The 14,743-nt window shown below is 39.6% G+C and overlaps 1 protein-coding gene across 1 annotated transcript in view; it reads right to left on the reverse strand.

The window, feature by feature from the left end:
* Nucleotides 1-2,828, reverse strand: part of LOC132840832 (mediator of RNA polymerase II transcription subunit 13-like) — a 95,383-nt gene extending 92,555 nt beyond the window's left edge. The window contains exon 1 of the mRNA XM_060862842.1: nucleotides 1,527-2,828. Coding sequence (XP_060718825.1) covers nucleotides 1,527-1,598 — 72 coding nt within the window. The 5' untranslated portion in view covers nucleotides 1,599-2,828. The remainder of the gene's footprint in view (nucleotides 1-1,526) is intronic.
* Nucleotides 2,829-14,743: the final 11,915 nt, after the last annotated feature.

The raw sequence follows: 14,743 nt of genomic DNA on the forward strand, positions 1-14,743 counted from the left end.
TTCTCCTCCTGCTAACAGCAGAAAAAAATAACTCTGGAGCTGGACAACATTCTTCAAGCTCTTTTTTAAGACTCGGCCATCGTGTTTTCCTAGTTTTTCCTGAGTCCAAGAGTTTACATAGACTCTTTCAAACTAACAGCTGAGGTTTCTCTGAATGACTTTATCTGTGTTTCTGACTAATGTTGTTTTTTCTTTGTTTATTCTTTTGTAATCTGTATTCTGTGGTAAATTGTTCAACAAACTGAAGAGAAATGTTCACCTCAGTGTTCTCCTGTAATGTTACCGTGTATTTCAACAGAAAATCATGGTTGCCATTTCTCTGGGATCTTTAACTTAATGTGAAATGAACTCTTAGTAATTCATGGAAATAATACAAAGAAGGAAGAGAGAAGCACTGATGGAGTTTTCTTCTATGCTAAAAAAAAAAAAAAAAAAAAAAAAAGGTCAGTCACTGGCTAAACCTCTCATGTTTCCTCAGGCATTGAGCATTTTTACTTCACAGGAAGCTTAACAAAATAAACTGGGCCATCCCATACATCTCAGCCATGTCTTTAAAAAGGGGCACGACCTTAAGAGCTTGTGATCACATGAGTGAGTCAGATCTGGGGTGTCGATCTATCTTTCTGTGTTCCCTCCAGACTTGGACCTCGTCCTTTACAAATTCCCAAGCCCAAATCCGTCATCTCTCCTGACACTGACTCAAAGTGTTCACAGAATTTCTTCTGGATTTCTCTCAAATCCCTTTAATCCATGCCAGCTCTCCTAATAACAATATGACACATTGAACATAACAGTGCATCATACAGGGCATATTTGCATGCATGGAAGACGATGGTGCAATTTAAACACCACGATTGCATGAATAAAAATCACAGCTGAAGAAATTAGGTATGCAAAGATGTGACATGAGACAAGTTTCCCTTCAGGAGGATGTGCAGCATTCATGACCTCTACAGTGTGAGGGAATCTGGCTTGTAAATATCCAACCCAATGTGTGACTTTTTTTTCCTTTTTAAACTTGAACACAGTGTAATGTTTTTCATTTTATTTTTTATTTTTGTAAGCTGACAACCATAGCACTGAATTGGAAAAAAAAAATCGAACTAAATGTATTCACTAAAATAAAAATGACTCAATAGCGAAATAGATTCGGTTACATATGAGGTTTAAGACTGGTGGCCAAGTTTAGACTAGCCTACACATTAGGAAGTATTCTGCACTAGTAAACACTAGATAGGACACATGTGCATATAAAATAATTCTTTAAACTCATTTTCAGCTCAAAAGGATTGCGGCTCGCGTGGCCCTTGTTAATGATTGTCTACTAACAGTGAGCTACCAGAACACTGCTTCACCTTTGTACACTAGAATACGGCTACATCCCTATCCTAAGCATGCGCCCTTCCACCTCGAACCCTTGCGCACTACCCATAGTCGGTTGAAGGTGTTTTTCGGCTTTAAATGAAAAAAGAAATCGATAAAATGATTTAATGGAAAATAAAAACACTAGACAATAGTCACCGTACCAGAGAGAAAATGTTGGAATGGCAGTCTTCGAGGCTTGCCCCGTTCGCCACCCAATTCGCCGCTGTAGTCATAGTGGTCCGCCGATGGCTTCCTCAGTGTAGGGCATGTCGAAATCCTCGATCGATCTGTATTAGGATCGAGCCCACGGTGCCAAAACGGTTCCGTATTAAAAAAAAAAAAAAAAAGAAAAAAAAAGAAAGAACGAAAGAAAGAAAGAAAGAGAACGCAAACACAGGATCCCTGTTTATAAGCCTTTGCGAGGTTAAATGATTGTTTTCGAGAAAAGGCGTGATGAAGGTGTGCGTAACGGAGAATCCTGTCCTCATGCAAATCGATTCTTTGTTTCGCCGATCCAGATATGTGCGTAAATACCGGGCCGATTTACACTCTGAAACCGAATCATTGTCGCGCGCGATGTGGCGTGTAGCCGTGGGTTTTTAAACCGAACCAGGAGACACGACGAGTCGTGTCCATGCCAGATTTTTTTTTCCCCCTTTTCCTCCTTTCTTCTTCTTCTTCTTCTTCTTCTTCTGCTTCGTCTTCTCTCTTCGTTTTCTTCTTCCCGCTTGATTGTTTTAATCATAAAAATACGATGCTGTAATCACACGCTGCTGTAATCCACTACGGCGGGTTTGGCGTATTTTCCAAGCACAAAAATCCATCCAATTGTCTAAATATTGACCATCGCCAAGTCGCAGAAGTTTCCCATAATCCCAGTGACACGTTTTATTGAGCTGTCTCGGTTAGGAACAATAAACAGAGCGCGAGTGTGTGTGTGTGTGAGTGAGAGAGAGCGCGCGCGCGAGAAAGAGAGAGAGAGCTACCGAGATCCACGGCATTCCGCGCGAGACACGGACACGGAAAAAAACCCGTGCAGCAGTTGTGAGGTTTTTTTTCCAAGATTTTTTTGCGTGCGCTATTTATAGCCTAGAATTGCATCGCCTTCTTCTCCACCACGGACAGCGTTCCGGTCCCGACAAACACACACACACACACACACACACACACACACAAACAGGAGAGAGAGGGAAGGAATGTCCAAATCCCCGTTTCACTTTGTAGCAACACACTGCAGGGCTAAAAATAAAGCCTGACCCTCTCCGATCAGTCACGATGTTCAGCTTGAGGATGCACGATCGAGCAACAAGACAACAACAACAACAACAACACACAATTCTGACTCAAACGAAAAAAAGTTGTCAGCACCATCAGGAACAGAGCATAACAGCAGAAAAAAAAATCTTCCTTCCTTTTTCTGGTAGATCATTACGAAACGTCCTCTCTCTCACACACATACACACACACACACACACACACTCTCTCTCTCTCTCTCTCTCTCTTACATTCTCTCTCTCTCTCTCTTTCTCTCTCACACCTCACACACTCTCTCTCAGATTTCTTGCCCTTTTCATAACTTGCTTTGTTTCATATCCTATCAGTTTCTATAGCACATTTTAATCTATTGCTTGTTGTATGATTACATCACTCGTGTCTATAAATCCTCTCAACCAAGCCTGAAATCTAACTTAATAAATAAACACAGAGATCTGATTAGAAACATGTCGAGGCTGGTGCACAAGAAAAGAAAAGAGAAGAAAAGAAAAGAAAGAATATTTAATTGCGCGTGCATATGAACACCCAGTAACATTGGCGAGCGTGTGTGTTTTATAATAATGGGTATGCAAATAAGCACAATAGTTCTTAGCGTGTGTGTGTGTGTGTGTGTGTGTGTGTGTGTGTGTGTGTGTGTGTGCGTGTGTGTGCACACGCGCAGGCGTGTGTGTCTGGGTGAGAGAGTGAGTGAGAGAGAAAAAGTGCGTGTGTGTGTGTGTGTGTGTGTGTGTGTGTGTGTACAGTAGCTGGCATATTCTCGCACTATTCACGCATAGCTATGTAATGGCGGCCGCCAGCCTGCCAAAGAGACTCGCTTTCCCATTTAACCAAGTGGAGCGCTCACGTGATCAAAGCGCACGCACACTACCGTATTAAACAGTGTATTAATATATTACAAAAAACAACAACAACAACAACAACAACAACAACAACAACCCATTTTGACCTTGCGGACTGTTTATTACAGTAGGACGCCGAGCTCGATATGAAAGCCAGGCGCCAGGTTTAGTTCTCTGATTTAGTTCCAGGGATTACATTGTGTGCAGTGTACTTAAATATATGATTATAGGATTTGCTGGAGGAGAAATGTGGCAATCTCCTTAACATTAACTGGACTGTAGCCTTCTGTAGTAAAGCACAGGCATGAACAGACTTTGTAAATGGTCTAAATCATTTATAATAGTGTTTTTGGTGCCTTTTTGGAAAAAAAAAATTCTTTAACAAAAATCATTAGTTTAAGAGCTTTTCTTATACGTATACACATTAGTAACAATACCGTACAACGTACATCATGTTTGTGGACTGTGAGAAAAAACAAGCAGAGAACTCTGAGGAAACCCAAACCGATACAGGAAGAACATGAACTCAACACAGAAAGATCCCTGGAGCTTTGAGGTGGCAGTGTTACCCACCATTCATTCATTCATTCATTCATTCATTCATTCATTCATTTATTCTTTACACCCCATTTCACACCCACGGGCAATGTCGACCTGCCTGTATATTTTGTGGCAGGGGAAGCTCCTATGTGAAACTCCTCACATACAGAACCCTGAGTCCATTACCAAACTAGGGACTTGGGGTCAAACTAGAGACCCTGGAGCTGAGAACTTGTTATGGTACCCTTCAACTATTATAATAGAATTGACATGAATAAAATTGTTTATTTTTGATTGATTGGGGTGGGATATATTAAGCGGCAAGTAAGTAAGCAGTTTTTAATGTTGATGTGTTGTAAGCAGGAAAGATGGGCAAGCAGAAGGCAGATACTAAAGCAGACATTCAGAAATTTTAGTGGATGCCTCCAATTGTCTAAGCTGTTTTGATTGCACTATATATTTATTTATATTGTGTAGGTCCATCTTGTATCACCAAAACAGCTCTGAACTGTCACAGCATGAACTCCACAAGTGTAGGTGTGTGTAAATATATATATAGATACATACTATAGTTACACGAGTGATAAATGTAAGCCTTGACAATCTCTACACTCTACACAAGAATGACACTTTTAAATAATTACTCCCAGAGCTCAGTAACTCTATTGCTTCCTTTGACCCTCTTCTTGTTCCCGTGGGTATAAATACATGATGGTTGCATGCATCATCCATCACCTGTCGGAAAACTCAAGAGCTTTAAACACACCACAAACAGATGCTTGTTAACCTGCACATCCAAGCCTAGTATATATATATTATATAGTATACTAGTATAGTATATAATTCTACATATATAAAGAGGAATACGCACAAACAAATTATTTTATTTTAGTTTCAAACTTAAACTTTTTAAAAAAAAACAACAACTCTGAAACAGTTGAAAATATGCCAGGAATTAGATGCATGAGCATACTGAACCCACGCTCAGTAAGAAGGATGGTGAGGGAGGCAAAGAATAACCCGAAATATCACAGTTGCACAGTTAAGATTGTCACTCTCTACCACCTCCATAACAACAAGCCTCTATGGTGGCAGGACCAAGAGTCACTGGATCTACAGTTGGAGCTGTGAATTGTGGTCAGATGAGTTCATAAGTGAAGGGTTTTGGCTGTGAACTTTATCCTCAGTTTCATAGACTGCAGACATGAGCATATAAAGAACACATGTACAAACCTAGGAATATAAAGGAGCTTGAAATCTGTGGAAGGAAAAAAGTACCAAAATCCTTGACATTGTAGGATTACAAGAAGAGAAAGAGGCTTCACTAAATGTCACTCAAAGGCGTGCCATTAATTTTAAAACCAGTGTTGACCAACAAATAAAATCACTTTTTCTATTTGATTAAATAAGCTGCTACTTATAGCTTATTTGATACAACTTATGTGATACAATATGTTTCAGCTCACAAAACCATTTTATATATTCATTTAAATACAGGATAATAATAATTCTGGCATTTCCATCAATTAATAAACATTAACAGTATTCATGGTAATATGTTACAAGATTATAACAAATATTATATAAAGGGTATAATAATTGTTAATAAAATTTGAAATATAAAAAGCATCAAAAACAACATCAAATGTATTATAATGGTAAGTATACAGTATATGTTAGTGATTAGAATTACTTTGTACAAGTTTTGAAGGAAAAAAATGCAATTGAATGTAAATGAAAGACAGTTAAAAATCATAATAAATTAGTCAGTCTAATATATGTCCTTCAAATGTAAAGGAGAGGAATGGGGAAATCCCATCATTCATAACTGATAGTGTTAGTAGTTACAGTCATTCATTCATTCATTCATCTTCTACCGCTTATCCGAACTACCTCGGGTCACGGGGAGCCTGTGCCTATCTCAGGCGTCATCGGGCATCAAGGCAGGATTCACCCTGGACGGAGTGCCAACCCATCGCAGGGCACACACACTCATTCACTCACACACTACGGACAATTTTCCAGAGATGCCAATCAACCTACCATGCATGTCTTTGGACCGGGGGAGGAAACCGGAGTACCCGGAGGAAACCCCCGAGGCACGGGGAGAACATGCAAACTCCACACACACAAGGTGGAGGCGGGAATCGAACCCCGACCCTGGAGGTGTGAGGCGAACGTGCTAACCACTAAGCCACCGTGCCCCCCCGTAGTTACAGTCATCTTGAGTAAATTTTAAAGTAGGCCACTAACCATGTGTAATAATAATAAAAAAAGATTGAAAATTTTTAATTTACTTCTCTTTATCTTTAAAAAAATGCCTATCATTATTGAATAAGTGAACATTTAGATGTCATAACTCAATAGATAACAGGGAGCTTTATTACTGCATTAATTGCTGCAAGTAAAACTAGTCGAAATCCAGTAGAGCCGCCTCAGATCCGAAAGGAAAACACTAAACATCAGCGGAGGAATCGATGCAGTGAGTGGTATTCAATTTGCCAAATTATGGTTATTTTGGCGAGCATTGTAAACCCTGCTGTATCTGATAACCTCTCGGAGTGAAGTGGCTTTTGGCTTTGAGCCGTTTCTTATAGCTGGGAGGAAAAGAAGGAAGTAGAAGCAAGAGAGCGAGATGGGAGATATGTATCAGACTTGGCAAGAGCTGAGCCCAGCATTTATTGATCAGGTCTCTGTAGCAACACGGCAGAATTCATCTGTAGTTTCTTCACCTTGTTCAATATGTCCTCAAGGCCTGGAGAGTCCTCACTTAAACAGCATTGCAGCTTTGTTTGCTAGGTGTGAATCCTCTGATATAGCCTTATCATCTTCCATAAATTAGAGTAAAAGCCTACGGTGGAATCAGATAAATCATAAACCCAGTGTTAGCATTTATTTCTTCACAGACTGATGGATTGGAGTATAATCTTACCAGGTTACTAATATTAATATTGATACTAAACAATGAAAGTTACTTAAAAATTGGGAAACTGCACCCACGTAATTGTCAAGGTTATTACGGCGAATGGTAGCAAATGTTTTCTACACATTGTTTATCAACACTATCACTTGGTACTGTAGCTAGTTTTACTTTAACACATTTAAGCTTAGCCCTTGATAATATATTTCATTATCTCCAAGGCAGAATATCTACACCACCTTCATAACAAACTACTTGGAAATGAAAAGAAGAAGCCTTTATTTGTCACATATACAGTAAAGGAAGTTAGGGTCAGAGCATTGCGTCAGAGAATGATACAGCAATCCTGGACTACAGAGGGTTAATGGACCTTGCTCAAGAGCCCAGAAGTGGAAGTTTGGTAGTACTGTGGCTTGAAACCATGACCATCTGATCACTGACCCAGAGCCATTAACCCGATGTATTAAGACTTTTATTTCATCTAAACACAAATATAAGCACCTGGAAGGTACTGGAATCTTGACTGGAACCAGAAAGAAAACCTAAAATGTAAAAAAGAAGAATAGGACCTAATCCACACTGCTGGCTATGCTTTATAACTCCTTTGTTGAGATAACATGGATTGTCCTGTTCTCACTCACTCTCTCATTTTCTACCGCTTATCCGAACTACCTCTGGTCACGGGGAGCCTGTGCCTATCTCAGGCGTCATCGGGCATCAAGGCAGGATACACCCTGGACGGAGTGCCAACCCATCGCAGGGCACATACACACACTCTCATTCAGTCACACAACCACACACTACGGACAATTTTCCAGAGATGCCAATCAACCTACCATGCATGTCTTTGGACTGGGGGAGGAAACCGGAGTACCCGGAGGAAACCCCCGAGGCACGGGGAGAACATGCAAACTTCACACACACAAGGCGGAGGAGGGAATCGAACCCCCAACCCTGGAGGTGTGAGGCGAATGTGCTAACCATTAAGCCACCGTGCCCCCTGGATTGTCCTGTTAGGGAAATATAATCAGTGACTGAGTGGTGTGGTATATGTACTGGGTGGTGTGGTATATATACTGGATGGTTGTGGTATATATACTGGATGGTGTGGTATATATAGTGTGTGGTGTGGTATATATACTGGATGGTGTGGTATATATAGTGTGTGGTGTGGTATATATACTGGATGGTGTGGTATATATACAGTAGTGTGTGGTGTGGTATATATACTGGATGGTGTGGTATATATAGTGTGTGGTGTGATATATATAATGGATGGTGTGGTATATATATGGGATGGTGTGGTATATATATGGGATGGTGTGGTATATATACTGGATCATGTGGTATATATACTGGATCGTGTGGTATATATACTGGATCATGTGGTATACATACTGGGTGGTGTGGTATATATACTGGCTCATGTGGTATATATATATATATATATGGGATGGTGTGATATATATACTGGATGGTGTGGTATACATACTGGATGGTGTGGTATATACTGGATCATGTGGTACATATACTGGATGGTGTGGTATATATACTGGATCATGTGGTATATATATACTGGATGTTGTGGTATATATACTGGATCATGTGGTATATATACTGGATGGTGTGGTATATATACTGGATGGTGTGGTATATATACTGGATCATGTGGTATACATACTGGGTGGTGTGGTATATACACTGGATCATGTGGTATATATACTGGATGGTGTGGTAAGCAGGAAAAATGGCCAAGCATAAGGCATGTCAGATACTACAGCAGACATTCAGAAATCTAGTGGATGCCTCGAATAGTCTGAGCTGTTTTGATTGCACTATATATTTATTTATTTATATTGTGTAGGTCCATCTTGTACCACCAAAACAGCTCTGAACTGTCACGGCACGGCAAGTGTGGGTGGTATGGTATATATACTGGGTGGTATGGTATATATACTGGATGGTGGGTATATATACTGGGTGGTATGGTATATACACTGGATGGTGGGTATATATACTGGGTGGTATGGTATATATACTGGATGGTGGGTATATACTGGGTGGTGGGTATATATACTGGGTGGTATGGTATATATACTGGGTGGTGGGTATATATACTGGATGGTGGGTATATATACTGGGTGGTGGGTATACTGTATATACTGGATGGTGGGTATATATACTGGGTGGTATGGTATATATACTGGATGGTGGGTATATATACTGGGTGGTGGGTATATATACTGGGTGGTGGGTATATATACTGGATGGTGGGTATATATACTGGGTGGTACAGTATGGTATATATACTGGAATGTGTGGCCTGTTATTCATCATTTTCCAAAACCAACACATCCTGAAGTGTTTTATTCCTTTATACCATGAAACTGTAAATAACTTCACCTATTCAACATAATTTTAATGAGTTACCAAAGGATTAGTTACAGGTAGACTGTAAATATTAGCTTACCAGACAGGATAATCACAGTAATAATTGGTAATCGCTGGAATAAGCATCCAAAGTCAATTACAAGGAAGTCGAAAGCAAGTGGAACACAAACATATATACTGTATATTTATATGAGTAAGCAGTGGAGAGTTAAAAGAGATTAATTAATAGCTCACATAAGTGTGTCTGGAAGTCCTGGCACTGGATCTAACAATCTATCAGTGACTACCAAAAAATTACATGTCTAATAACAAAACAGGGAAGACCCATTGGCGTAACGATCGTCTTATTATTATGTAAGTAATAATGGAGGGGCAAGACACATCTAATTGTCTATTTTGTCACATATACATTACAGCACAGTGAGCTTCTTTCTTCACATATCCCAACTTTGAAGGTTGGGGTCAGCGTGCAGGGTTAGCCATGATACAGCACCACTGGAGCAGAGAGATGGTTAAGGGCAGCTTGGCAGTGCTGGGGCTTGAATCCCGATCCTCCAATCAACAACCCAGAGCCTTAACCACTTGAGCCACCACTTCCCTTATGTTATCTTGTAATAATTAGGCCTTGAGAGATAACAAACCCTATCTCTCTAAAGATCGAACTCCTTTATTATGCTGATGGTTCAGACCATTTACAAATCATTCACACAAATTCCAGCATGAAATGACCAGCTGGGCCTGAAATCGCACCAGGGAGTGCATAACGCAAACTTGTTATCTAGAAAGAAAAATGCATCTACTTTTCATAAGCACAGTCCATAAGAACAATCACAAAATAATCACATTCTGCTCTCTATCTCTCTCCCTCTCTCTCTCTTTTCTCTATGGCATTTCCTGGAGAAGAGGCTGTCTGAGAGAAGAATAGATGGCATGCATTATAATGAACCGAGCCTGACATCGACTCATCCATCATCCAGCCTGGGAAAATTATAGCACTCCGGACGGCACGAGAGCCACTCACAGCCACTTCGCAATGGCACGGTGCTGGCTGAAAAACCCCACTCGCCATGCCCTCGCCAAAATAAACGCAATGAGAATGAAGAGGGGGGGTAAATAGTGGAGGAAGAGATGTGATGGCAAGATCACAGGTATTTACATTTGGTAGGTCCTTCACTATCCTACTGCTGACTGAGAATGGAAAAATGTTCATCATGAAACAACTACACAGCAAACAATCATAACAACAACGGCAAAAATGAAATGAAAGCGACTTTTAAACGATAGCGACAGGATAATAAGCTTAATAGGCTCATGATATGAATTTTGAGAATTTGCTTTTAAAAAAATCTATAGGAAATTTTAAAGAATCTTGTTTTTCACCTCCTTTACACGTTTTAAACAACAAGCATATATTCAAATACACCATGTGATACCATTTGATTGGTTATCTGCTATTCTGTTTATCTTTTAAAACAGCATCTTATCAATGCTAACAATTTTTATGTTTTAAAGAACATTGTCCATTACTTATATATATATAACTTTTAATGTCTGTTTGTTTTTGACAAACAGCCAATGCTAACAATTTCTGTTTTAATGAACAATGTTATGCTTTAATCCTTCAAGAGTTATTAATACTTTCAGGCTGTGGAACGTCAGCGAAACAAGTTTGAATTCTGAAAAATTTCCTGCAAATCAAAAAAATCAAAAAAGCTTCTTTGATCTGAACATAAACGGTAAAACCACTAAAGTTAATATTCTCCTGTTGGAACTTAGAGCCCGTCTCCAAGTCAACACATCGCAGGGTGACCCATTGATGCTGCGGTATGCGGGGCAGAAAAGATCGCCCCGCATATCGCAGCATCAATCAGGACTTAAACGGGCTCTTAAATGATAACATTATAATTACTACAAGCAAAACACTGAGGAGTTTTCTCAGGGTTTTGCTTGTAGTAATTATAATGTTATCATTTAAGTCTAACTCAAACAGTCTTTATTAATCAAAAGTCTAAGTGTGGAGGTCACCCTGCGATGTGTTGACTTGGAGACGGGCTCTAAGTTCCAACACACCAAACTGCAGTTCTTGCTACATAAGGAATAAAACAGTGTTCAGCTACACTGATGTTGATTAATTTTCTAACCCTGAAGTGTTTAATCCTCTAATATCACAGCAATGTTCCATTCGCCATCCATTTATAGCTACGTTTAATGTAGCGGAATGTCTGCAAAACAAGTCTGAACAACTTGACACAAAAACCAAAAAAAAAACCAAAAAAAAAACGTTCTACTCTTATGCCTTTTTACAAATGCTTCAGCTACGCTCACTACCTAAGGATCTGAGCTTCCTCCAACAAAGATGACATAAATGTTGGGTAGTTATGTGCAATTTTCCTTATAGTTGTTCCGCTGTTGTTTTGAGCCAGACTTATGACTACTCCATGATTTTTATAGATGATGAGTTTCTGCATTATTCCTCATTTACGACCGAGCTCCTAATTAATTCCATGCATGTCTGTATTTTTTTTTTTTTTAAAGAATGCACGAACCATGCCAAGGTCCTTCAATGCTGCAGGAAGTCTGCTATGCCCAGTAGAGATCCCCTAATCTGTTGTTATTTCCAGCATATGGTGGCTGTTTAATTTTTTTGTACTTTCCAACATTCTTCATCAATACTACCAAATCTTTTTTTTTTTCTGCTCAGCACAATTTTAATTATATCAAGGAAAAAAAAACTTGTTTAACGCTTGAGTTGAATCGTTTGGCATCAGTTGCACTTTGCTGATTACAGTTTAGCGCTCATCTTTTACTAAGTTACCAGTAAGCGTATCTCAGTAGGCAAACGTCTTTCATTCAGGCCTCACACACTGCTGCTGGCATTCTGCTCCGTTTCTGCTGCCACATGCCTTGATGCATTTGCGTCGTGCCACTTCAACAGCAACAATATGTCAAACATTTGTCTCCTTCTGAAAATGCCTTTTTTTCTCACCATTTTGGCCAAATGAAAAGCATCAGTGAAGTCATTCATAGTTTGTTCTCATGACAGCCTGTCGAAGCCACATGGATGTTGCTTTTCTCAAAGAATAGAGAAACCAATGTTTATCTAATATGACGGATTTGTCTTTACAAGCTTGACAAGAACGATCCTAGTAAATGTATGTATTTTTTCCCCAAACATGACGATCTGGCTGGGGGCACGGTGGCTTAGTGGTTAGCACGTTCGCCTCACACCTCCACGGTCGGGGTTCGATTCCCACCTCCACCTTGTGTGTGTGGAGTTTGCATGTGCTCCCCGTGCCTCGGGGGTTTCCTCCGGGTACTCCGGTTTCCTCCCCGGTCCAAAGACATGCATGGTAGGTTGATTGGCATCTCTGGAAAAATTGTCCCTAGTGTGTGATTGCGTGACTGAATGAGAGTGTGTGTGTGTGCCCTGCGATGGGTTGGCACTCCGTCCAGGGTGTATCCTGCCTTGATGCCCGATGACGCCTGAGATAGGCACAGGCTCCCCGTGACCCGAGGTAGTTCGGATAAGCGGTAGAAAATGAATGAATGACAATCTGGCCATAACTCTCATTCTCAAGGTACCTTTCCACAGTTCTCTACAGACATTGTGACATTTATCTACAGAACTAAAGCTTATCAAAGTTGGGAAGTCCTCAGTAACTGGACTTTACTAGTATATTACTATTAATTGTACTCCTACTTAATTACACTTTAATGTAAATTCTGTAAAAGGTAATGTTTTAGGCTTAAATCACAGGAAAGTCTTGAACATGAAGACTTTCATTTCGTTTTCTTTTTAAATTATCTTCAAAAGAAACGTTTACCTTTATGAACCTAGCAGACACTTTAATCTAAAACCACTTGCAAACAAGAAAATACAAGCTATTTATTTATACAAGATATTTTATTTATTTATTTCATTTAGAAGAGTGGAAAAAGTTAGGGGTTAGTTAAGTGTTCGTGAACGAGGTGGGTCCTTATGTCTTTTTTTATATCTATTATATCTAGGAATTATATCTATCTATATCGAATGTAAACCATCTCGCAGATTATTTCTACTATATATTATACTATTTCTAATCCACGAGAATGTAGTGTATGTATAAGCTTTTTTCCCCCTTCTGCAGAAAATGATTTAAAACCTTGTTAAACATTAATACAACAGTGAACGTGCAGCAAACCTCTCCCATGTTCCAGTAAATCTTTTTTTTTTTTTTTTTTTTTTTTTTACATTATCAGACATAAAAATCAATTTGAACTTGTAGTGCATTTGTAAGGGCAGCGCAGTGCCACCCATTAGGCAGAGCGACTGGTCTGAGCCAGAAATTGACCCCAATAAATTAACCTCCTTAAGTTACTGGCTTCAAGATAACCTTTTCTTCTTCCCTACTGACCGCAGAATCGGGCTAAATATGAGAGGTGCAAATGCAAGACTTCTGCCCTCAGTGCCTGAATAACCACAAAGGTTGCAGTGCTGTTTATTCATCGATTTATTCATCTTCAGTAACAACTTTATCCTCATCAGGGTCAACATTAAATAAGTTATTTAACATTTCCCTCCCGGAAACCGAAGCGTATGTGAGATTACCACAAAACCAGAACCTTAATAGATTTGCTTGTAATGAGAAAAAGAAACCTGAAAACTGGTTTACTTCGTAACGGAAGCCTAGGGGCAGCTGTTGAATTCAGAGAAAGAAAATAGATTTTTTTTTTCTGAATTCTTCAGTCTTGACTTAGCGCTGTATTTTCAGATAGAAGAATTTCTGATAAAGTGTAAACATCTGGAATGATTCTATTATTGACAGGCGCCTACGGTGAAAAGTTCAGATTTCGTAAGACTTTGTCTTGTCTGTCTCATCCAAACACCTCTGCTGTCAGAGTGCAACGTGATGTGTTTGAATTTGTGTTATGTAGTCTTACATCTCAAGGTCTGATTGACAGTTCAACAACCGCCCATGGACTTCCATTTTATTTTATCCCATCTCGAGAACACAGGATTGATTTTACAGGAAAAAAAAAACAAAAACAAAAAAAAAAAACACACATGCTGAGATTCTGGCTCGTGGCAACCGCACATACACGACCCATGTGCTAAAGGAAGATTAGATAAAGAAAGGGTATTTTATTCCTAAGGGCAAAATATCTTTTTTATTATTAGGGAAGGTAAAATAAATTATTCCTGTGAAACAAAAACATTTATAGAGAAGTTTACGTCGGACTGCATCAGGGCAAGTGTAAATCCACCTTGGCCATGTTTAAAGCAGGAGTGAGAAGGGACCCCTCCTTGCCCACTTGTGGACTTCAATACAAGGCTCAAATCAAAGTGGCTCTGTGGCCATTGAAGTGAAAGATGAACAATGTGGCCATTCTCCCAGCCTGGCTGAACAGGCCCATCTATCACCGGGCTCTGCAG

This window comes from Tachysurus vachellii, chromosome 26 (genome assembly GCF_030014155.1).
Source record: "Tachysurus vachellii isolate PV-2020 chromosome 26, HZAU_Pvac_v1, whole genome shotgun sequence".
NCBI classification, from domain to species: domain Eukaryota; kingdom Metazoa; phylum Chordata; class Actinopteri; order Siluriformes; family Bagridae; genus Tachysurus; species Tachysurus vachellii.